A 22,196-nucleotide genomic window follows, 5' to 3' on the forward strand; every position below is an offset into this window, starting at 1 on the left:
CAGAACTGTTTGGATATACATACAAGTTGGTTCAATATTGCAAACAACTCATCTGTATTATATTTTACCACGTCTGCTCGCGGACCACTTGGGATAGCTTGCGGACCACCAGTGGTCCCCGGACCACACTTTGAGAAACACTGGCTTAGAGCACCATCGAAACAGGTACTTTACTTTGGATAGACAATAGCAATACATCATAGGAGGAGTGACTAACGTCAAAAAATCTACAGTAACTCAACATTTGGCATCTCCGATATGTTTTAAAGACGTCAATAGCCCGTTATAGTTACCAAATTGATAGCCAAGGAGCCAGAAGTAAACACACATGGATGGATATAAAACAGTGCTTTCATTATACAAATAAACATGATAAAATACATTTATAACCCTTGAGCCAGCTCCTCAATTCGCCTTATTCACCCAGCGGCCAGAACGAGGCTACATATACACTTGCCACTTGCTGCCCTCCCTCCGTTCTGTGATTGGTCCCCTAACTGAGGCGAAAATTTGCTCCATGGAATCCAGGCTGCCTAGCAGCGTGAATAAAATCGCGCGCGTAAGGCAGCATGGGGAAACCCAGGCTAAGAGTAGGCGACGATTCTGCGTGAATTCCCTGCTACTTGAAAACAAAGAAGATTGATGCTGGTGCTGGCGAACAGCTCTTTGAATCGTACGGAGCCCGGGAAGGGTCACGTTGGTAAATATTTTTAGACCGCACTATTGTGTTTCATCGCAATAATTTTGTGTTCCCACAAAAGACTTTTGTGTTCCCTCGCAATACTTTTTACGTTCTCTCGCAATAACTTTTGAGTTCCCTCGCAATACTTTTTGTGGTCCCTCACAAACTTACATGTTTGTGGCCGGCTAGCCTACACCAGCTTGAATTCAGGTAACGTGCTGACAGCGCTGCGTGAATGGGGACTGAAATGTACGGAGCCCAAGTTGAAACTGCAAAGCAACTTAAAAAATGATCCTGAGGAACACAAAAAGGTATTGCGAGGGAACGCAAAAGTATTGTGAGGGAACGCAAAACGTTGTTGCGAGGGAACGCAAAAGTATTGCGAGGGAACGCAATAGTGCGGTCTAAAAATATTTACCAACGTGACCCTTCCCGGGCTCCGTAGAATCGCGACTCGAGTTAAACTTTTTTTTAAAATGGCAAAAGTTTGTAGCCTGACGAGCCAGACCCACCGTTCGCAGTGCTCAGTCCGAGGGGCGGTATATCGGTTGTCTTTCAAATTCCCTCTGCACGCAATAGGACAGCGCTGAGTCCCATGCATTTTCCCACCAGCGGAGCTAGTTGGCTAGTTCAAACTTTTGCCAACTTAAAACAAGCTTAACTCGTTTCACACTGTTGGCCAACAACAACATCCATCTTCTTTGTTTTCAAGTAGCAGGGAATTCAAGCCAAACCGTTGCAACTCTGCCATCAATCATTATGTTAAGCCCACCTAACGACTCTATACACGATTTGATTGGCCTGATAGAAGTTTAATTTTTCGAGATCACAAGCCAATGGAGAGTTGCTAGACTAGCCCTGGAAGCAAATGTAATTTGCTGCCGCTAGGGTGCGTCTAGATTTCTAGGCTAAAAGGTTTGATCAATTTAGCCAACTAGCTCCGCTTGTGGGAAAATGCATGGAAATCAAATGAAATTTGAAAGACAACCGTTTATCCCGCCCCTCGGATTGAGCAGTGCCTATGGAAAGTTCCCAGACCCTACATCTTGATGTGGGTCTGGCTCGTCAGGCTATATTAACTCCATTGTACCTGCAATCTGTTGCAGTTCCACTTGGGGCAATCGTGAACAAGTGCAAAAACAATGGGGGTCTAGCTAGACGGCTAAATTTGTTTTTTTCACCTGACTGTCGTTGAAAAATTGAAGATTTGATTGTAGTTTCTGCAAGCTCAATATGGATTATAGGTCAAAAGTTGAATGAACGAGTATTTTCGATTTCTTACAGGTTGGGTCATTGTTGCCCATAACACACTAGCATTCTGCTAATGGATATTGGAATGTTAAAATAACCATCACAGGCTATGAATAATAAACATACAAACTCATGTATCAAATTGTTTTGATTTATTAGATGAGTCCTTGAATGAAAAATGCATTTCTTTATGCATTGTATGCAAGCACTTATTTCATTCCTCAGTTGCGTTCAGTCCTCCACTGCTGTCCACTTTCCGCCGATCTGCAAGATAAATAAAAACAGACCTTATTCATCCATTGTGCCCCCATACAGAAGCAGAGCAGAAAACTTTATGAATTTACTGAAGTGGGTGGCTACATACTTTGACTGGGACTGGAAAGGGCTATATGAGTGTAACTTTCTGTGACTTAATGTTGTAACATTGCTGTTTCTACCAAATTAAACACAGAAGCTGTGTAGACTCATCTTAATAAACATAGTATGTTACCGGTATTTGAAAACACAGCCAATGTTAACAGAAACATACTGACGGATGTCAGAAAACTTACTCACGGATAACATATTACGTTCATAGCAGCTAACATTAGTAACAACAACGCAACCATTTCAATGAACACTTAACCGTAAACCTGTTGTTAAGCCTAGTTTATAACTTTGGTAGCCATGTACAGTGCATATTAACAGTGCTTCACTTTTTCCCCATTTTGTTGTTTTAGACTCATCTTAAAATGGATTCAATTAATTTTTTTCTCATAAATCTACACACAATACGCCAACACTCCACAAAGAAACAAGTGTTTGGAGTAAATTTATAAAAAAAATTAAAGACTAAAATATTCCATTTATCAGGTATTCAGGCCCTTTGTTATGACGCTTGTAATTGAGCTCTGGTGCATCCTACTTCTATCAATGGACCTTGAGATGCTTCTACAACTTGATTGGAGTCCACCTGTGCCTAAAAATTATAAGGAAAGGCACACATCTCTTTATATAAGGTCTCACGGTTGATGCCAGACAGAGTGAAAACCAAAAAAAACGAGATCGAGAGAATTGTCCGTAGACCTGCGAGACAGGGTTGTGTGAAGACACAGATCTGGGGAAGGATACAAAAAAAATTCTGCAGCATTTATAGTGCCCAAGAGCACAGTAGTCACCATTATTCTCAAATGAAAAAGTTTGGAACAATCAACAGTCTTCCTAGATCTGGCTACTCAGCCAAACTGAGTAATCCGGGACGAAGGGTCTTGGTCAGACAGGTAACCAAGGACCCAATGGTCACTATGGATGAGATCCAGAGTTCCTTTGAGAGGATGAGAGAAGTAGGACTCTCCAGTTGCTGTATCAGCAAATGAGAAGGATCTATTAGCGTGCCACTGGTTGGTGAAGCAGAATGCTTAATCGTAGCCAGCTAGTTGAGCACAGTGATTCTATGCTTTTGTGAGCATGCCATTTACGAAAGCAAGAATTTTGCTGGCAGACCTTTAGACAATGTGACCTGCTGTGTAACACCAAACACACCTGGCTCCAGTGTGTGTGGTCATGTGTTTGAGAACCACCTCCACGCAGCTAACGCACTAAGCCGGAAATCTGGTCGGACAGGCCTACATCTTTTTTAACGTTCACACAAAATGTAGTTTCTGTTTATAAAAACATAGCAAAGTGTTTTTTATGGGTAACCTATATGGCCATGTTAATGCCCCTTGTGAGTTAAAGGTTTATTCATGCAGATGTCTGGATAATAGGTGAGATAAATAGACAGTGTAGGCCCTATTCTCTGACTGAAAGTGTCAGTATCTGTCCCTGTCCCCCCAATATTGAAGACACAGTAATGTACCTGGTAATGGAGTCTTGCAGGGTGAGCGTACATAACAGCAAGCAGCACAACTTTAAACAGTGCATCGGTATTTTGATAGTTAGCGGTGCATTTGAAGGAATCCGCTTGCACACTTGACCGTGGAACAGTTATTGCACTAAACCATGCTTTACTAAAACCTAGCAGAGTATAGCCTACAGGCATTTGCACTCGTCTATTATTTGAACTCCTTGGCAAAGTGAAACTAACTTCACCGTGGTGTCAGTCAACGACAAAACAGTACACAGTTAATTACTTTCACTATTGATTGACAATGGGTTACCACCGAAAACATAGCCTGGAAAAAGCAACACTTACCCCAATAATGTTTTAATGAGGACCCCAGGAAGACTGAACTGCTATGGCACAAGCTCACTCAATGTGTCTACTTTTATACTTTAAGAGTGCTGGCCTATAATAAGTAAAGTAAGTAACTTAGGATCCCCATTAGCTTGTAAGTTTACTTTACAAGCTAATGGGGATCATTTAATAAAACAAATAAATAATAATCCGCTTTCTGCCAGGCGCCAGGTGGCGAAAATAGGGCCCAATGTTGCTATGGTCTGAACGTCTGTATTTTACAACTCGATGGAACGTGACAGTTCATTTAAACTTCACAAAGACTTTAGCGAATTAACTCATTGAGTGCCAAAAACATAGGCTAATATTACGTTTTTCCTTCCCATGCGTTGAGTGCCAAAAAACGTAATATTACGTTTTTAGCTTCTTTTTTTAAATTACGAAACTAGACACTCTAATACACCTTATATGTGATTTTGGGAACTCTGTGATGAATGGACATGAAATATATGACGATCGAAAACTCATGAAAACACACAATCTGGACATTTTATCTGGACATTTTATCATAACTCGGTTGCCGCTTTGGGTCGAATCAGTGACGCTTGCACGTCAGCTCAAAACCAGGCCATTTTCGTGGGTCTATCACTAGGTGGCAGTCTCGCCAGGCCTCGCTGATCACTTCCCGGAAAGTTTACAGGCAACACTTCATATTTCATGAAAGATGTTTTATCTCCATTTCTAGAAAAAAACAGCGATTTTGATTAAAACTAGCCACTGTTTAGCTTGGGATTTCTCAGGAACAGAGGCGTGTAGAAATACACGGTTTGCACCCACCGAGAGCTTAAAGTCTCACCTTTTAAACGAGCCATTGTATGTGTTCATAGCTATAACACAGAATATGCTGTGGCTGTACAAAAATCATTGCTTGGCATTCTTAATATTACACGTATGATACGGCCAAAAACTGGAGCTAGGCTAGTACTTCATAGGTGTGCAAATAACGGGAACAGCGGGAAATTCAACCAAGCAGTGGTAGACTATAAGCAAAGATCCTTGATTAGGCTACTAATTCAGAATAGCCTACTGTATGTTTAAACCGGTGTGTGTTTGTGTGTGTCTTTTGTATGTGTTCTACAAAGCAGCCTATTTGCATCCATGCACGAACAATGCAATAAGTGTCACTGCCATTGTGATAAAGCATAGGCTTATCACCAGAGGGCAGTAGAGAGGTGTTGTGTATTGGAGTCATGAGACCATTCTCTTGCATGGAGTGCACATCTATATCAAATTTTACAAGGGTCAGGTAGCAGAGGCATGTTTTACAAAAGAAATGAGAGAAAGAAGTGAGAGAATAGCGAGTAAAATATTTTGCCATATCTGACTTTAAAGTAATATTGCTTTGCTGTTGGACCCGCAGGGTGAAAAGAGTAAAATGCATTCCATTCAGCATTGGGTCAAAACAAGCTCAACTTAGCTGAGTAGGATTTAGTTTCTGTGACCACTTCCACATGCCATGGCAAAATCCTCTCCTAGTTCTCTCAGCTCATTGAACATTTTTAATCCCTGTGTGATCAGACTGGAATGTGGGCTCTCATCATGGTGGGTCTGGTCGTGATCTATGAGTAGCCTAAATGGTATCTATCTATCTATCTATCTATCTATCTATCTATCTATCTATCTATCTATCTATCTATCAGTATATTTATCTGTCTGAATGTCTATCTATTTATCTGTGGGAATTTTCTTATACCACAGATACATAGAGAGTTGGTCAGGCAGTGGTTACTCAATCCAGAACAAGGTTATTTAGACTGATCCGCACCCTGATCTCTAATTAGCTTAGGGAAACAGTATGTGTGTGTTTAAGTATATCCTAGGTGAAGAGAGGGTGTGGCCCCAGATATGTGATATTACATTGCAATATAGACATCACTGTTCAATGCAATGCAAACTTGATTGTTTGAAATGTGTCTAGTGATGCAGTGAGACTTTGACCTGGCCTGTCTGGAAATGTACTTCAACTATCCCTCAGCCAGATACAGCAACCTTTCTATTTATGGTTATGGTTATGGGACTTTGCGGACGACCTTTGTGCAAAGTGACACACAAATACAAAAAACAACATAATATTTAAAATATAACAGGGAACAGAACTAGTATTTGAATACTTACAGTAATGCGAGACTTAAATACAGATGCTCATAAGTTTACATACCCTGTACATATACATGCTAAAGTTGACTAAAAAGAGGAATAAAAAAATATTATTTTGGAAATTGATCTTAAATGCCTTAATTAACAAAGTGAGGAAAAATCCAACCTTTGAATGTATTAGTGAATGATTAATGTATTGTAAATAAATAAACGTTCATCCTCAAAAAACAAACAAACAAAAAAACAGTGGCCATAAGTATACACTATGTTAAATTCTCATAGAAGCAGGCAGATTTTATATTTTTAAAGCCCTGTTATTTCATGAATTCAGAATATGCATCCTGATAGGCAGTTCCCTTGGCCTTTGGAATTAAAATAGCCCCAAATCATCACATACCCTTCACCATACCTAGAGATGGAATGGTTTTATTTATTCATTTTCATAGAAGCAGGCAGATTTTATATTTTTAAAGCCCTGTTATTTCATGAATTCAGAATATGCATCCTGATAGGCAGTTCCCTTGGCCTTTGGAATTAAAATAGCCCCAAATCATCACATACCCTTCACCGTACCTAGAGATGGAATGGTTTTATTTCAGTTAGCCTAATTGCTGGTTTGATTTGCATTAAGAGATGATTTTTGAAAAGTTCCCCATGCCAATCGTGACTTCTGATGGGGTTCCGTAAACTACACGCTTTTAGTTAATTAGTTTAATTTATTGTCCCCGTGAGGAAATTCGGATGACAAAAGTAGGTATAGTAGGCTATGCGTAACATCCTACTGCGAACTTTTGCAACTCCCCACTTTCTACTCCACTCCACCCCCATGCCAACATCGAAACCATCCCAAGAGAGTTCATTCATTCGAAAGCATTAACATGCTGCGCACGCGATTGTTGAGATGCATGAGCCACACATGAACGAAAGGAAGAGAGAATCAATAAATGCAAAGTGCACTTTTTTACACAGGGGCTTTACACAGGTTGACCAGCCTCACGAGCCTAATTTCCGACTGGAGTAGCCTAGTCTACTATCAACCTTCAAGGTAAGTGGGAGCCTAATGGGGTTATTGCAGTTACCGAATTATTTTAGTGCATGCTACCAATTGACATACTGGGAAATATTGAATGGTGTTATCATTGTGATCTCCCAGAATCAAATAGCCTACGTAACAGTTTTTATATAATGGGGGGAATCGTTAGAAACACATTAGGACGTTACCCCCTGGCCCCTAGGTATTTAATTAAGAGGGCTAGGCTCAAGATTCTTCAGATATTTAAACAGTTTAACCTACAGCTGAGATGCATGTTTGTCAACCTGTTTTATCCGATGCGACTTTAGGCTACTTGCTGAGATTTTACACCCCTTAGCCATTCCAGATACCGATACTATTCAAGCAAGTGTGGTCTTGCCAACCTACAAGATCGTTTCTTGTAGGATAATGGGAGCACACGATGCTTTTGTATGTTCTGTGTTACCAAAACAGGTAGATGACTATGTAAGGACTTAATAGAGCTAGGGGTTTGAAAATAACCATTTTAGATGAGATCCACGGTTTGCTTTTCGGGTTTTGCTCAGGTAGGCTAGGTGTCAATGGATCAAAGAGTTCAATAGCTTACACAAACATGAACAGGTGCCTTTTATCGTCTGGTCCATACAGCAGAATGTATATCACATGGTGTCTATTTTTAGTCCAGGGTTGCAAATGACAATGACAAATTCACAGTTTTTTGTTTCAAGGTTGGCCCACATGAAAATAAAACATTTATAAAGGTTCAATGAGAGCTTGACTATTTGTTCGGAATGTTTTCTTCTGTTGAGTGTTTAGTTGTTATATTTTTTATTTGGCAGAGTCACAGTTGTGGGAGAGGCCAATATTAATCCACCAAAACAAATAAAAGAAGACAAATCACATGCACCACAGCCAGCAAAGAATGATCTTTGCACTTAGAATATTCATAAAGCTGTTATTGTTGTTATGTCTTACTTTTTAGACCTCTTTGCAGAAAAAAAAATTGTGGAATTAAATGCATGTTTTTGGCCATCTGAATATCTCAGTTGTGTCAATTCAAAGATCATATCAGTTCTCTCAGTATAAGCAAACATCTATTGTTAATTTGTCATGTGTGACCAGGTGTGTCTGATATGGGTGCTGCCAGCCATAGCATGCTATCTATGAGTTGTGTACTTAAAGGGCAACAGAAAAATTATTTTTAAATAGTAAACACTTGTAAGGAGTTTTGGTCAAAAACTTGTGAGTAAACAAAACTGTGCAAAGGCCAAAAGCCAAGTTGGCACTGATAAAATGTGCTTGCATCTTAACTGTGCATCTGTACACATGCAGTCAAAAGTCATTTGGATGTCTGGATATGTGTGATACAAAAGCTAAATCCAGCTAGTTAAGGAGCATGCATGGCCATTATTCTTCCATTTTGTCTGTTGAGTAAAAGGGAACACAGCAAAGAGACCTATATCAACAGGTTTTCTTAAATGCACCCCCATACTCAACTCTGCCTTCCTGTCCCAATGGTTAGTGAAACTTGTCTAACAACATAAACCCAGTTTTTTGGTCGAGTGTTTACAGCAACACTGCGCAGGGTTGCCACTTTTTGATGTATGTTTTTATGTTTATATTTTATACAACTTTTTGTGTGATTCTGTCATTTTGATTGTATATGGTCCTGTAAAGGACAGATAAACACATACAGACCATTCTTATAGCCATCCAGGATATATGCATATGGGTTCTGTGGTATGTGACATACTGTGAAACCCTGTGAAAACCTTCAAGAAAAGCTGTTGCAGTAGATCTCACCAATTATTTTGCCAAACAATCAGTTACCATGGAAGCAAGCTTTTATTAGTGCCAGTGGTGCTGTTGTTAAATGTTGAATGAGAGCATTTAAGTTGCGTTTTCAATTGATATTGATTTAAATAGTAAAGTATAGGCTATTTAAATTTCAGGAAGATTTCAGGAAATTTCAGTCAGTTGTGATCTCTTATTATGTCCTCACGTACTTAAGCAAAGATTATTTTTTAACAATATGTACCACACTGTGTGCAAATTCAGCCAGCTACTTAATTGTTTAATGATTGTTTGCACTTTACTGCAGGACATCAGATTTAGCACTGTATATTTTAAGCAAGGACATAGTGTGCGTTAATACATTTATACATATTGGCAGTTGATAGATCATGAAGCCATTATGACTCACACCCTCAGGGCCAAGTCATGCTCTGACTTTTTCTCAAAAGTTTTTCCTTAAGTGAAAGCCACATGCTTTTCCTGTTCCATGTTAATGTTTTTTCTCCAAGTGCAGGGGCTGTCTGTTATGACATTGTGGTTTTAAGTAACCTGCTTAGACAAGCCTTTCTGTGAGTTGCTGATATATAGTGTGAAACGGAGGCCGCTTTCCCACTGGAATAGATATACGTGTGTCTTGAACATTTAGGATTTTGTTTCACTCCTAATTTGTAAAAAGAGCAAACTTGTACGAACATTTACTTGGCTTAAAAAAATAAATCCCATGAAAGGTGATCAGATTACAGGACATTTGTATAAACATTTCTGTACTGTTCAGATTTCTGGATGAGGAAGCATTAAAGAGGAAGCATTGCTTGTTTTATAAATCAATGCACAACTTGGCAAGGACTCCCTAAAGCACTACAGACTTAATGTAGCTCAGTGGTCAACATAGTGGTTACAGAAACAGTGTACCTTGTATATCTTCCTGTTATACCTTTACCGTATGTCAGCGTTGATGAAAAGTCTGCTTAACAAGTGAATATGAGAGGACATTTGGTGTCTCAGTGGTACGTTTGTGAATAGCCGAGACCCCATGTCCCCCTCATGACATCTGAGACCAGAGCTAAAGATCTAAGGGATCTCATCTCACTCTATACCATTATACACACCATTGTGAAGCTGTCAGGAAGGACAGATGAAGTGGCCTCTTCCCACAGCTTGACCTACAGTCTGACCTGTACTTCCCGCTATCCCCAAGAGACCGAAGATGTACCTTTACAGAATTAACAAGGCCTGCAGACACTTCTATAAAAGTTTTTCATTCAGCACTAATGTGTTAACTCTTTCCCTTTTCATTCAGCACTAATGTGTTAATTCAGCACTAATGTGTTAATTCAGCACTAATGTGTTAACTCTTTCCCTTTTCATTCAGCACTAATGTGTTAATTCAGCACTAATGTGTTAATTCAGCACTAATGTGTTAACTCTTTCCCTTTTCATTCAGCACTAATGTGTTAACTCTTTCCCTTTTCATTCAGCACTAATGTGTTAACTCTTTCCCTTTTCATTCAGCACTAATGGTTTAACTCTTTTCCTTTTCACTCTATTCCTTTTCCCACCATTTTTTCCTCCCACACTTTACAGGTTTAGAACGGTGACTCAACCAACCGCAAGTTTCACTCTCAGCCCACAACATTGGCGGAAGAGCCGCATATCCATCTACTCCTCCAGACTACTGCACAGGCTGAGTGCTTCTGATTGGGTCTGGCCTATCGAGGGATGTCAGGGAGGTGTGCTGCTTTGGCCATCTGCTCCAGAGGCATTTACAGTTGCTACTGGAAGCACTCCAGTGAAAGGAAGCGAAGAGTGAGTAGTTTGTCAATGTTTAATCTCAGCATCAGCCATAGCCATATATCTAAACCAATGATGTGCAATGACCCTCTAAACACCTGATAAAACATTAGGAGGAAGAGTCTAGGTTCACATGCCTACTGATATACAGGAATTGGACCATGTCTGAAATGCTCCAAACCAAGCATGCCGGTGGCAGTCATAGAGAAACATAGAGAAAGTATCACTAAAGTGTGATAAAAGCATAATTTCTGTAACTGATATAACATTTCAACGATATCCCTATGGTCAGAGTTTTAATCAGCTCTGAACTGAAGAAATAAAACTTGAGAGAAATGAGAGGATGTGAGAACTGAGACATAATGGATGTCTGATTGCAAGAGATTGAAATCTTATCCCTTTCACAAGTATTTTCACTGTAATTATGACTATGAAAACTCTCTCTGAATGATTGCTAACTATATCACTCCTCTCACTTCATCACAGAATGAGGCTACTGTTTGGTGAACAATAGTAATTTAGACCCATTGAAAAAGTATGTTAATTAGATGCTTGCTTATTGGAGCAGAGCAGCACTGAAGTGAGTGTGGCAGGCCTAATTGGGAACTGAAGCTTTGAAGAACCCCTTGCTAGCTCCTAGCCAGGTTCCCAGAGCGAAGGGTGTGTTGTGTTTTTTATGGGCTGACTGCTGGCAGCAGTGATTGAGATCATGGAAATGACCTGAGGATCAAGAATTCCGAAGAAAACTCAGCATGGCATGACTGGAGCAGCCCCTCCCTCCCTCCCTCTCCCTTCTTTTTCTTAAATGTTGCCTTTCCTCTTTCTTTCCCAGGAATAATAATATGGTATCAGAATATATGTGCTTTAATGTGCCCTGTTAAATTTTCATTTTCGTCTGGTGATACAATGGGGTTTGCCAGGCTGTCAACAGTTCCTCAATGCTCATTCTCGACTCCTGACATAAATAGAATTGACTTGTTTTGAGCTGTGCGTTTCTTTGAGAGACAGCTGATCTTGGGTGGAAGGTGCAAGTGAGTATCAGGTTATATTGTTACTACACCACTCAGTGAGACTCTCTGTTATTCTCTGACAGTGTGCCTGCTGTTGGTTCTCTTTTGTTGGCCTGGCTACCCTGCTCACCTTGGCCTGGCTGTTCATTTGGATGGCCCTATACAACTCCCGTGATGACATGAACACGTAAGATAAGGTCCTCACTCTATGCACATACCTGCCAGACGTCTCACTGTGGACTGAGTTCATAATGGAGTTGACGTTATTCAGCATTGCATTGTAGTCATGGAGGTGGCCGTTTTCAGGAGGCCCTGTACTGTTGGCCACTTAATTGCATTGCCTCTAGCATATTGAGACAATTCTAGAACTAAAACTTCCTAGTTTTGAATAGTTAGTTCATAAAGGATTTTCTTCAATACTTCTAAACTGTTATGCTGTTCAGTTTTCATTGGAATGGATGCATATAAGTAACACTGAAACTGAACATGTTTAGAAGTAATCAACAGATTCACACTGTTCCTTTCAGGAAGACATTTGAGAAAATGAAGGAGTGGATAAACTGGTTTATGGTGATAGTCATCATATCTGCTGTGCTTGCCATTTATTGTCTCCTTCTGCTGGTGAGAATACTATTATTATTAGAATAATATTAGATTATTATTGTTATTGGTTTTATTCTTAATATTAAATAAGTAGTAGTAGTAGTAGTAGCAGTACTAGTTGTAGCTGTTATCGTAGTTACATGAAATTGCCACTTTTTTTTCACAATTTGCTATAAAGATGACTTGTGTTTTCCTTGCAGTTATTTGCACTTTTCCAATATGCCTTAAATGAACCCTTGGACTTGCACTGTGTGCATAAGGTATGATGAATCCCAATCTTTAATCCTCTTTGTGCCTTTCCTCATTTCAGTAGACTGGATTCTGTGTAGATTGTGTGGGCCTTTGGGTGGTTCTTGTTGAAAGGGAGAGAAAGGCCCACTGCTTCTCAGTATCATTCAAGTGTTGTTATTCTAAGAATGCTGTACATGCTGTGTGTTTGGACCCCTTCCCTCAGTGTGTTTACATTTGGTTCCACGCAGGTGTTTCTGTCTGTAGGTCTTCTAATAGTCTTGGCTGGGGTCGTGGCGATCAGCCGGGAGTGGAAAAATGAGTGGCCCACTGTCCCAGTGTTTCTTCAGGTATGCCAGAAAAGACCTGAGACCCAGAAAGGGTGGTCACTTAGCCTAGACATTGACCCTGAACTTGGGGTCAAGTGAACCTGTGTTGGTTAACTGAGAGTTGGATTCATTCTCAGTGACAGTAATGCTTTTGGTGTTGACATAGCCTACCTATGAAAAGACTTTTTCTGCCTCTGCTTCCAATGCCCATCTCGCAACATTTCAATTCCCATTTTCACTGGTTGGAGAGAAGGGGGTCGTGAGACTTGGCCCATGTTTTTTGCGGGGTCACCAGACAAAAAGTTTAAGAACCACTAGGCTATGTCAACGCTAAGGGCTGTATTTTGCACACCAGCGCATGGCGTAAAACTCGTTTTCCACCCGCGCAAAGTTTAATTCGGTATTTTGCACGTTTATTTTTTAAACAATGCACCCAGGGGTGTGGCAATTAACAACCATGGGAGGGGCCTGGCGCATTGTCTAAAAATCGCTATTGTACACCTGGTCAGAAGTCTATGGCGAGTTGTTTATATGTTATTTTAAGAGCGCATTGTCAACAGTCATATTGGCGGCTGCACGCACCATCCTTCTATCATTCATGAACGCACGTATGGAGCACAGCTGAAGACGCACTGTCACGAGATATGAGCAACTCCTATGCAGGATAAATGTTGTTTTATTCAGTCATTTGAGCAATATTAGGGTAAGTGTTGCTTTTTCCAGCCTATGTTTTCGGTGGTAACCCATTGTCAGTCAATAGTGAAAGTAACTGCATATAACTGTCTTGTCGTTGACTGACACCTTGGTGAAGTTAGTTTCACTTTGCCAATGAGTTCAAATAATAGACGAGTGCAAATGCGTGAAGGCTATGCTAGGTTTTAGTAAAGCATGGTTTAAGAATGACTATTCCATACGGTCTCGCAAGCAGCCTCCTTCAAATACACCGTTGAATGCCAAAATACCGATGCATTTATTTGCGCTGTTAAAGGAAATGACAGATGTCATTCTCATTGGTTTAAATGATGTTACGCCCCAAACACACCCATATGACTGATTAAAAAACCTAGGAACACCTTGTTGCGCCATGTGCTCCACGTTTGATAACGAAACCCCTCCCAATGTGAACTGGACATCCTACTAAATTTGAATAGACTTTTGATGAGTGACGATGCACTTTAGAATGTCATGATAGGGCCCTAAAGGCATTAATGTCAATGGCAGCCTTTGACAATCTAATTAATTACATGCAGAGGATAACTAGCACTCACCCAATGTATAACTGGTGCTCCTGTGGCAAAAAAGGCTGCATAGTGTTCTGTCACTCACTGGTACGCTTATATACAGCATCTTTGAGCTCATCATTGCAAGAAGCGCAGGTAGAGATTTCAGTTTAAGAAGAATTTTGTATAGCACATTTCATATGACAAGAACAGATTAATACAGATGTTTGCGCTGGTTAGAAGGAGTTCTCTAGTTGCCTTTCATGTGTTATTGAGAGTGACTTGTGGCTTTTCTGCGGTCTGTAATGGTGTGTGTGTTCCGTGGTGTGTTCTGCTGTCTGTGATTGTGTGTGTGTTCCTGTGGTGCCGGACCAGGCCACGGCCCCCTTTCTCCAGCTGGGCGCTGTGCTGGCGTTGACCCTGCTCAGCGGGCTGGTGTTCAAGACTTACTACAGAGCTCGGAGGAGTGGTCAGTATGCATGATTCAACATTTAATGTGCTCACATCCACTGTGATGTGTAATACTGCAAATAGATTGGCCTGCAAACACCTGCCAACCTGTGAAGATTGGGCAGGTGAAGATTGGGTAGGTGTTTTGCAATAAAAAAAGACACGCCACCTCTGTCGTGACTTGCCCAAACCAACAGTGTCTATGCTGTAGCCTTGCACACTGTATTGCATTGGAAATGGGACTACAGGTGTTTTGTCTGTGAGTAATCAAGATATATATTTTGGCTCTCACGCTGCCTGTTTGTCTCTAGCATCCAGGGTCTTCATCATGCTGGCCTGGGCAGTCGTCTCCCTTGTGGTGTTCCTCTGCCCTCTCCTCATCCATGACTTCTCACCCTGTGTGCTGGAGGAGCTTCCCCCTAAACCGGCTTTGGTTGGACACCGGGGTGCACCAATGGTCAGCAGACGTGCAAAAAAAACTGGGCTTTTATGTGTTAATAACAGGTTATGTTTTGAGCACCAGCGCCTTCTCTGCAGCAAGGCAAGCCGGGTGTCTGACTCTTCCTCTTCTGTTTGTTTCAATAGTTTGTGTCACATAGCACCTGCGGGCGCTATGTGGAAACGTTTCATGCGGGTGGTGAGGTTTGTGTGGTTTGTACTGAGACCATACCTGTGGTTTTTCATGATTGCAATTTGGCAGGTTAATGGAATTCCAAGAATGTATTGCCCCAGATTAAGAGGTTTCGACAGTGGCATGAACTCATGGTCCCAGAAATACGCTGTAATTTCTGTTTGTAACAAAGTTATAGGGGAGAAAATATGTTAGGGTGCTTGCGGCGTTCTGGAAAATTTGGAATTATGAATGACAAATTACTGGAAAGTTTTGAAAATTTGGGTAAAAGTCTCGCAAAAGTTTTGCTCAATAATACATGCATAAACAAGCTGACAATGCACAAACATATCAGGTGAAAATCCAAGGCAGAAATCTTAAACAAAATGTTAGATTAGAATTAGAAAAAGTAGTGGTTTTAAAGAAAAAAAAATTGTTTTGGGGACGGGCATCCTGATTTCTGCATCAGTCAAGCCTTCTGGAGAGGTGACTGAAATGCCTCCATGTCTGAACTTGTCTTGTGCTGTCTGGGGACTTGATCAGTCTGAACATGTACAGAATCAACTCATGGAAAGACCCTGTATGCTATGAATCTGTACCACCATTGCACAAGCTTTCTGTCAACTATTATAGCCTTTCAGGTAGAACATTTAGTAAAAGTCTCAGATATTTACATTCAGGATGTAACTAAGCATGTAGAATCCTGCAACAAGCAGCACTAGTAGCCCTTTATTGCCATTATGTAATTAATATATTATACTACAAATATGGATTTGTAAATTATGCCATTAATGTTCCTTGTTGAGCCGTTTTAGCTGCCTCAGTTTGTCTGCTTGATCCTTGTTCAGTTGGCCCCTGAGAACACCATGATGTCGTTCAGACGGAGTCTGGAGTGCAACGTGACTGCATTTGAGACAGACGTGTTGCTCAGGTACAGAACCATCTAGCATTCGGGGAATAGTGATCTCAAACGTACATGCATTTGAACAAAGTTGCTATCATAGCCACAGTGTGTGCTTGGTATTGACTTGTCACCATGTTGATGACTCTCTTGCCTTTTATTTACCCTTCTTAGCAAAGATGGTCATCCCTTCCTGATGCATGACAACGCCTCACTTAGGAGGACAACCGATGTAGAAAAGATATTTCCACAACGCAAGGACAACAGCTCAAATAGCTTTACCTGGAATGAGATACGACGTTTGAATGCAGGACAAGGTTTTTTGGATGTGAGTGTAGAGTCTGTCATGTTAATGCACCTGTCATGAGTTACTGTGCGGGGGGGAATAATTCCTCATTGTCTTGCTTTGTGCTGGAGTTGTTAAACTGGTTTATAGGTTGTTTTTATAATACAGAGCTGTACTTTCATAAATTGTGTGCAAAGTGACAACTGGATATACAAGTGAAATCCTGCACGACTGTTGCAATTCTTAGTTGCAGACGGATCCACTGCAAAGGACTCCTTCTCTGTCTGACACAGAGTGGTCAAATGTCAGAAATCAGAGTGTGCCATCTCTTCATGACCTTCTAGACTTGGCCAAAGAACACAATGTCTCAATCATCTTTGACCTCAAAAATGAAAGACTGAACAATAGTGATGCAAACTACACAGTGCAGACCATCCTGGCATCAGGCATTGCGCAAAACCTGGTGAGCTTCGAATTTTTCCTATTTTTTCATCCAGCCATTTTGGTCTTAGGAAGAGACACCTGTATTCTGCCTGTATTGACTTGGTGTGTCGCCTTCAGATCTGGTGGCTTCCACGTGTACACAGAGCAGATGTTAAGAAAATGGCTCCTGGCTTCCGCCAGGTCTACGGCAGTCTACCTGCCTTGAGAAATGACAACGGAAGTCATCTGAATGTGAAATACAACAAACTAAGTACAAAAGAAATGAGGTGAGTCTCAAAAGATCCTGTGCCTGTAACACCACTGAATTACATCAGCTCCAACTTTTGTAACTGACCTAAGCACAGACATATGATGGGGACACATGATGTAGGACAGATGAGGACACATAAGTAGGACAGATGATGAGCAAATTATAACACTATTGTAACACTGTTTCTGAGGAGTTGCAGTTAACAGTCGCTAATGGCACAACTTATTTGTCTGCCTGTGTGTACATGTTTGTGTGTGTGTGTGTGTGGGTTTAAGAGAGCTGCGGAACAAGAATGTGTCAGTGAACCTGTGGGTGGTGAATCAGCGGTGGCTGTTCTCCCTCGTGTGGTGTTCCGGAGCCAGCTCTGTGACCACCAACGCCTGCCACATTTTTAAAGACATGGCCCAGCCAGACTGGACGCTAGTGAGTTACATACACACCTTCACTTTTCTCAAGGATCCCTCTATGTGTCCCAAGAAGTTCTGTGTGCTCATATGTTGTTTTTCATAGGAGCCAAAGCTATATATGATGATCTGGATTTCTGCTGACCTGGTGTCGTTGCTTATGATGTTTGGGTTGTTTCTCCTTCAAAGGTTTGTTGGCCTATTTCAAAAAGAACACTGTAAAAACGGGAAAAGAGGGGTTGTCCAGATCACAGATCACACATATTTTGCCAAAGCAATGTATTTATCCAACAGAATAATATAAGATGAAAGTAACTTCTGAACCAACCAATTTTGTACATAGCCCCCATAGGAAATATAGACTGGAAATCTATCATAATAATACTGTTAATAATTAGTACTATTGTGTACATGCCATTATAAATCAGTTGATGCTTTCAACCCTTCAAGCCCTTTCTGATGACTGCTTCACAATATATAGAAATATATATATATATATATATATAAAGCAGATCATTCTAACTACAAATGCAATTTCATTGTAGCATTCAATGTTTCATTGCGCTACTCTATATGGTTTGGCTATTGCTTGCATGAGAAAAAAAATCCAGTAAAACAGTAATAACAAATAAAAACATAAAAGGGCAATAGTGAAATAATAGTTTAAAAGGTAAAGATCATAATAATAAAAAAATTACAAAAAAATAAAGAATAATTAAAAAGACAAAATAAAAGACACAAGGTAGAATAATTTTCAAGGCAGATTCAGAATTTGTAACTAGCAGAAGCAGAAAGCATCTGAGAACAGTTTGGTCTAAAGATTTAAAACTGACTACAGTTGGGGCCTTTTTAATGTCATCCCAAAGTTGGTTCCAGAGCTGAGCCGCATTTCGGTCTACACATATTTCGGCCTACACATATTTCGGCCTACACACATTTTTATCAAATGTAATTGTTAGCAAGAAACAACGGGCTACTTTGGCATGGGCCTAGGCTAATATATGCATAAACTAGATGTACCACAAAGCGGTACAAAATACGACCGCCGCTCAGTCCTGCACATTCTCTCCGCAAAAATAAATCACGTTTGTCAATTTGTCTCCTACTCCATCCCCTGCTTTTGCAACTTTTGTGTATGTAAATGAGTGTGTGCATAGTGTGTTTGTTTTTGTGTATGTGTGCTTCTCTGTGTGTGTGTGTTCACTTGTGGGGTAATGGGGTGTGCGTGTGTGTGTTTATCTGTGTGTGTGTGTGTGTGTGTGTGTGTGCGTGTGCCTGCATGTGTGTGTGTGTGAGTGTAGGTGTGTTTATGTGTGTGTGTGTGTGTGCGTGTGCCTGCATGTGTGTGTGTGTGAGTGTAGGTGAGTTTATGTGTGTGTGTTTATGTATGTGTGCCTGTTTGTGTGTGTGTGCAATGCATGTGTACTGTGTGTGTGTGCCTGTGTATTTATGTGTGTGTGTGTGGGTGTGTTTATGTGTGTGTGCGTGCCTGTGTGTGTGTGTGCATGCCTGTGTGTGTGTGTGTGCCTGTGTCTTTATGCGTGTGTGTGTTTATGTGTGTGTGTGTGTGCGTGTGTTTGTGTGTGTTTGTGCATGCGTGTGTGTGTTTATGTGTGTTTATGTATGCATGCGTGTGTGCGTGCCTGTGTGTGTCTGTTTGTGTGTGTAGCTGATATTGCCCTACATGATCCGAATACCACGAAACTTGGCATTCTGAGGGTGTCATAATGATCGTACAATTCATATTTTGTGCTGTTTTGAACCTGTCAGCCAAAGATACCTGCGATATATGTACAGGTACAGCGCATCATTTTAACTAGGTGGCATTACACCTCAAATGAGCGGGTATGGGATGTGTAGACATGGTCCCTGCAAACTAACTAGTAAAATAGTAGAACATTACTGAATTAGGTACCAACAGTGTAACCTGCAGTGACAACAAGATGATGCACATAATTTATACCGATGCTAATAATTGTTTACAATGTTTTGAAATGTGCCTTAAAGGGGAAATTCAAACATATAATATGCACTAGTCCAGCAACTTTTAAAGCAACATGAGAAGTATACAGTACCGGGGAAAAGTTTGGGGTCACTTAGAAATGTCCATTCCACTCCATTATAGACACAGACAATACCAGCTGAGATCAGTTGCATTGTTTTTTTTAATCAGGGCAGTAGTTTTCAGATTACATTATGTGCTTACATAATTGCAGAAGGGTTCTCCAATGTTTTCTCAGTTAGCCTTTTAAAATCATATCAGATTAGTAAACAGAATGTGCCTTTGGAACATTGGATGAATGGTTGCTGATAATGGGCAATGTATATTGCATTAAAGATCAGCCATTTCTTTCTACAACAGTCGAGAACCCTTTTGCATTATATATTTTTAATGAATTAGCATTACTTTGCTTTCACTTTGAGGTGATTTTTGTAAATTATTGTAAAAAAGCCCAATTAGACACACCGTCATAACCAGTGAAATGTCCTGTCTCTTCAGAAGTCCTGAAATCTTGCACTACATTTATGTAAATACAGAAAATCTACCTCTAGGGAAGTACTAGGCCTCACAGTACCATGCTAGCAAACCTGCATACGGCAATAAAACCCAACTTCTACTCAGTTTCTGTTTTGAGGCCCCTTTATCCAGGCCTCTAAATGCATAATTAGTTTTTTATAAAAAAAATGTTATATCGAGAGATTTACAATGATTTTATAATTCTGAAGGTACAATAAATAGACTTTACATTTATTAGTTTGCATGCTTCTATTGGCTTTCAGTTTCAGATATTCATTACACCTGTAGGTTTTACACCCAGAAAAATGCCAAAAAATTCATTAAAAATACTTGAAATAACACACAAGAAACATAAAATTCAGAACCAACTTGAACACCTTCAGTGCCTTCATAGCAGACAATTAAGAACTTTTGAAGGACATAATTTCAGGCAGAAGCACAGATAGGTTAAATAAACACAGTGTTCAGCAGCTAAATCTGTTAGAAGAATTAAGGGCATTATCTTAATCATGTCACATGTCTAAGATATTGGAGTTAGTACAAGTAAAAGCCTCTAAATGCAGTTACATGCAGTATCCGGTTGCACATGTTAGAGTACTGTGATGGTGCAGTTTTATAAAATAAAACTGTAACGTATTTCAGTCTTGCAATCATACATGGACATGGTCTGAGAATGAATGGCAGTGTTAGTTAAATAATATTGTTTTATCTGCTTGTGCTGTGAAAAGGTGCTGTCTCAGACATGCTAAAGGTAGGTGCCTAGCTACAATAATCAATCAAATAAGTCTTGAACTAAAAAACAAAAAAATTCGGTCCTTCTCTTGTCAGCTCAAATTCAATATCCATAATATAATCAAGTGTAACTCGATTTTTCAATCATTCATGAAAGCTTTATTTCACTTTTCACTTCTTATTCTTCTTATCATTGATGTTGATCATTTGCTGAATATGTATATTAACAAATTAAAGTGCATATTGCTGGTTTCCTAGTGGATCAGTAGTCCAATCACACAATCATAGTAGCTAATCAGTGTTGGAGGGGAGGAAGTCTAACGGGCCTGTGTCTTTGTCACTGCAGGCAAAAGAGGGCCAAAAAGAGAGCAAGGCGACAGATTTTCGGCGTGGAACCAGAGAGAACTATCCCCCTTCTTACCATCTGAGTAATTAAAGCATTAATACATTCCTGTAGTTTCACCAGCCTTGTGCCCACTGCTCTCCGTCATGCTCCTGAGGGAGGGAGTGGATGCTTGAGATGTTAGCAACACTGTGACCCCAGGGGACCTCCAAAAGTGTGTGTGTGTGTGTGTGTGTGTGTGTGTGTGTGTGTGTGTGTGCACGTGTTGTATGTGTGTGTGTGTGTGCATGTGTGTGGCTCACATGAAAATATTTACTTTTTAAATGAAAAGGAACAATTACTGTGTTGTAAGAATATTCATGGAAATAATATTCATGAACTCTTTCACTGCACTGTTTATAAATATCAAATACAGGGTATCACAGTGATACTTTTGATATGCATTGGATGTATTTAGTATTAGCATGGGTTACAGTGAAACGGACAAAAATAGGTCTGTTGTCAAATACCATAGTTAATTGAGAGACCAGCGACAGTGATTGAAACAATAGGATGTTAATATGTTGTTTTTTAATTATATGAACTAAGTCTTTAAAGTGGGATATGAATCAATATACCTTTTAAACTGTAGCATTTTGGTGTATGATGTAAGATGTGTTGGATTTGGGTGCAGTATTCTGCTTTTTTAATAAAATTTTAAAATACATTTTAACATCATTGTATACTGTTGTCTTTGTAATGTAATGTGTAATGTGCCATAGGCCTACTCCACAAGTGATATCTTGCAGTGTTACTCAGAATTGGCACTGGAACTGTTTTGCACTCACTGACAGTGTAGTATAGTGAGACAAAGATAAAACCTACGAATGTTAGATGTGTCGGTCAAATAATTAAAATTAAATACTTTATACTTTATTACATGAGCCATGAGCCATTTGTTGTTGGGTTTTTTTCACGTTAATCATGTTAATTTAAAATGTTCATAGTTCCACTTCCACTAGTCTCCTTAGCTAGTGAGTATAAATC

The 22,196-nt window shown here is 40.0% G+C and overlaps 1 protein-coding gene across 2 annotated transcripts; it reads left to right on the plus strand.

Moving 5' to 3' along the window:
• The first annotated feature begins 7,102 nt into the window (after positions 1-7,102).
• On the plus strand, positions 7,103-21,882 carry gdpd2 (glycerophosphodiester phosphodiesterase domain containing 2). 2 transcript variants are annotated; one of them, XM_042074912.1, is made up of 15 exons: positions 7,103-7,290; positions 10,636-10,857; positions 11,936-12,039; positions 12,380-12,473; positions 12,656-12,715; positions 12,935-13,033; positions 14,608-14,701; positions 14,994-15,139; positions 16,141-16,223; positions 16,368-16,521; positions 16,727-16,942; positions 17,041-17,189; positions 17,449-17,596; positions 17,684-17,766; positions 21,174-21,882. In XM_042074912.1, the coding sequence occupies exons 2-15, from the start codon at positions 10,771-10,773 to the stop codon at positions 21,253-21,255; spliced, it is 1,599 nt and encodes a 532-aa protein (XP_041930846.1). In that variant the 5' UTR covers positions 7,103-7,290; positions 10,636-10,770; the 3' UTR covers positions 21,256-21,882. The 2 variants fall into 2 exon arrangements, with proteins under 2 accessions (XP_041930846.1, XP_041930847.1); XM_042074913.1 differs by lacking the exons at positions 7,103-7,290; positions 10,636-10,857; positions 11,936-12,039; ... (1 more) ...; positions 12,656-12,715; positions 12,935-13,033 and adding an exon at positions 14,173-14,388.
• The last annotated feature ends 314 nt before the right edge of the window (positions 21,883-22,196 follow it).

This window comes from Alosa sapidissima, chromosome 20 (assembly GCF_018492685.1).
Source record: "Alosa sapidissima isolate fAloSap1 chromosome 20, fAloSap1.pri, whole genome shotgun sequence".
In the NCBI taxonomy this organism is placed as follows: Eukaryota; Metazoa; Chordata; class Actinopteri; order Clupeiformes; family Clupeidae; genus Alosa; species Alosa sapidissima.

Bases quoted from the DNA above. Each gene is read 5' to 3' on its own strand.
- gdpd2 (XM_042074912.1), top strand. From the start codon at position 10,771: ATGTCAGGGAGGTGTGCTGCTTTGGCCATCTGCTCCAGAGGCATTTAC. The intron at 13,034-14,607 runs GTATGCCAGAAA...GTGCCGGACCAG, and splicing joins CTGTCCCAGTGTTTCTTCAG to GCCACGGCCCCCTTTCTCCA. The intron at 15,140-16,140 runs GTCAGCAGACGT...ATCCTTGTTCAG, and splicing joins GACACCGGGGTGCACCAATG to TTGGCCCCTGAGAACACCAT.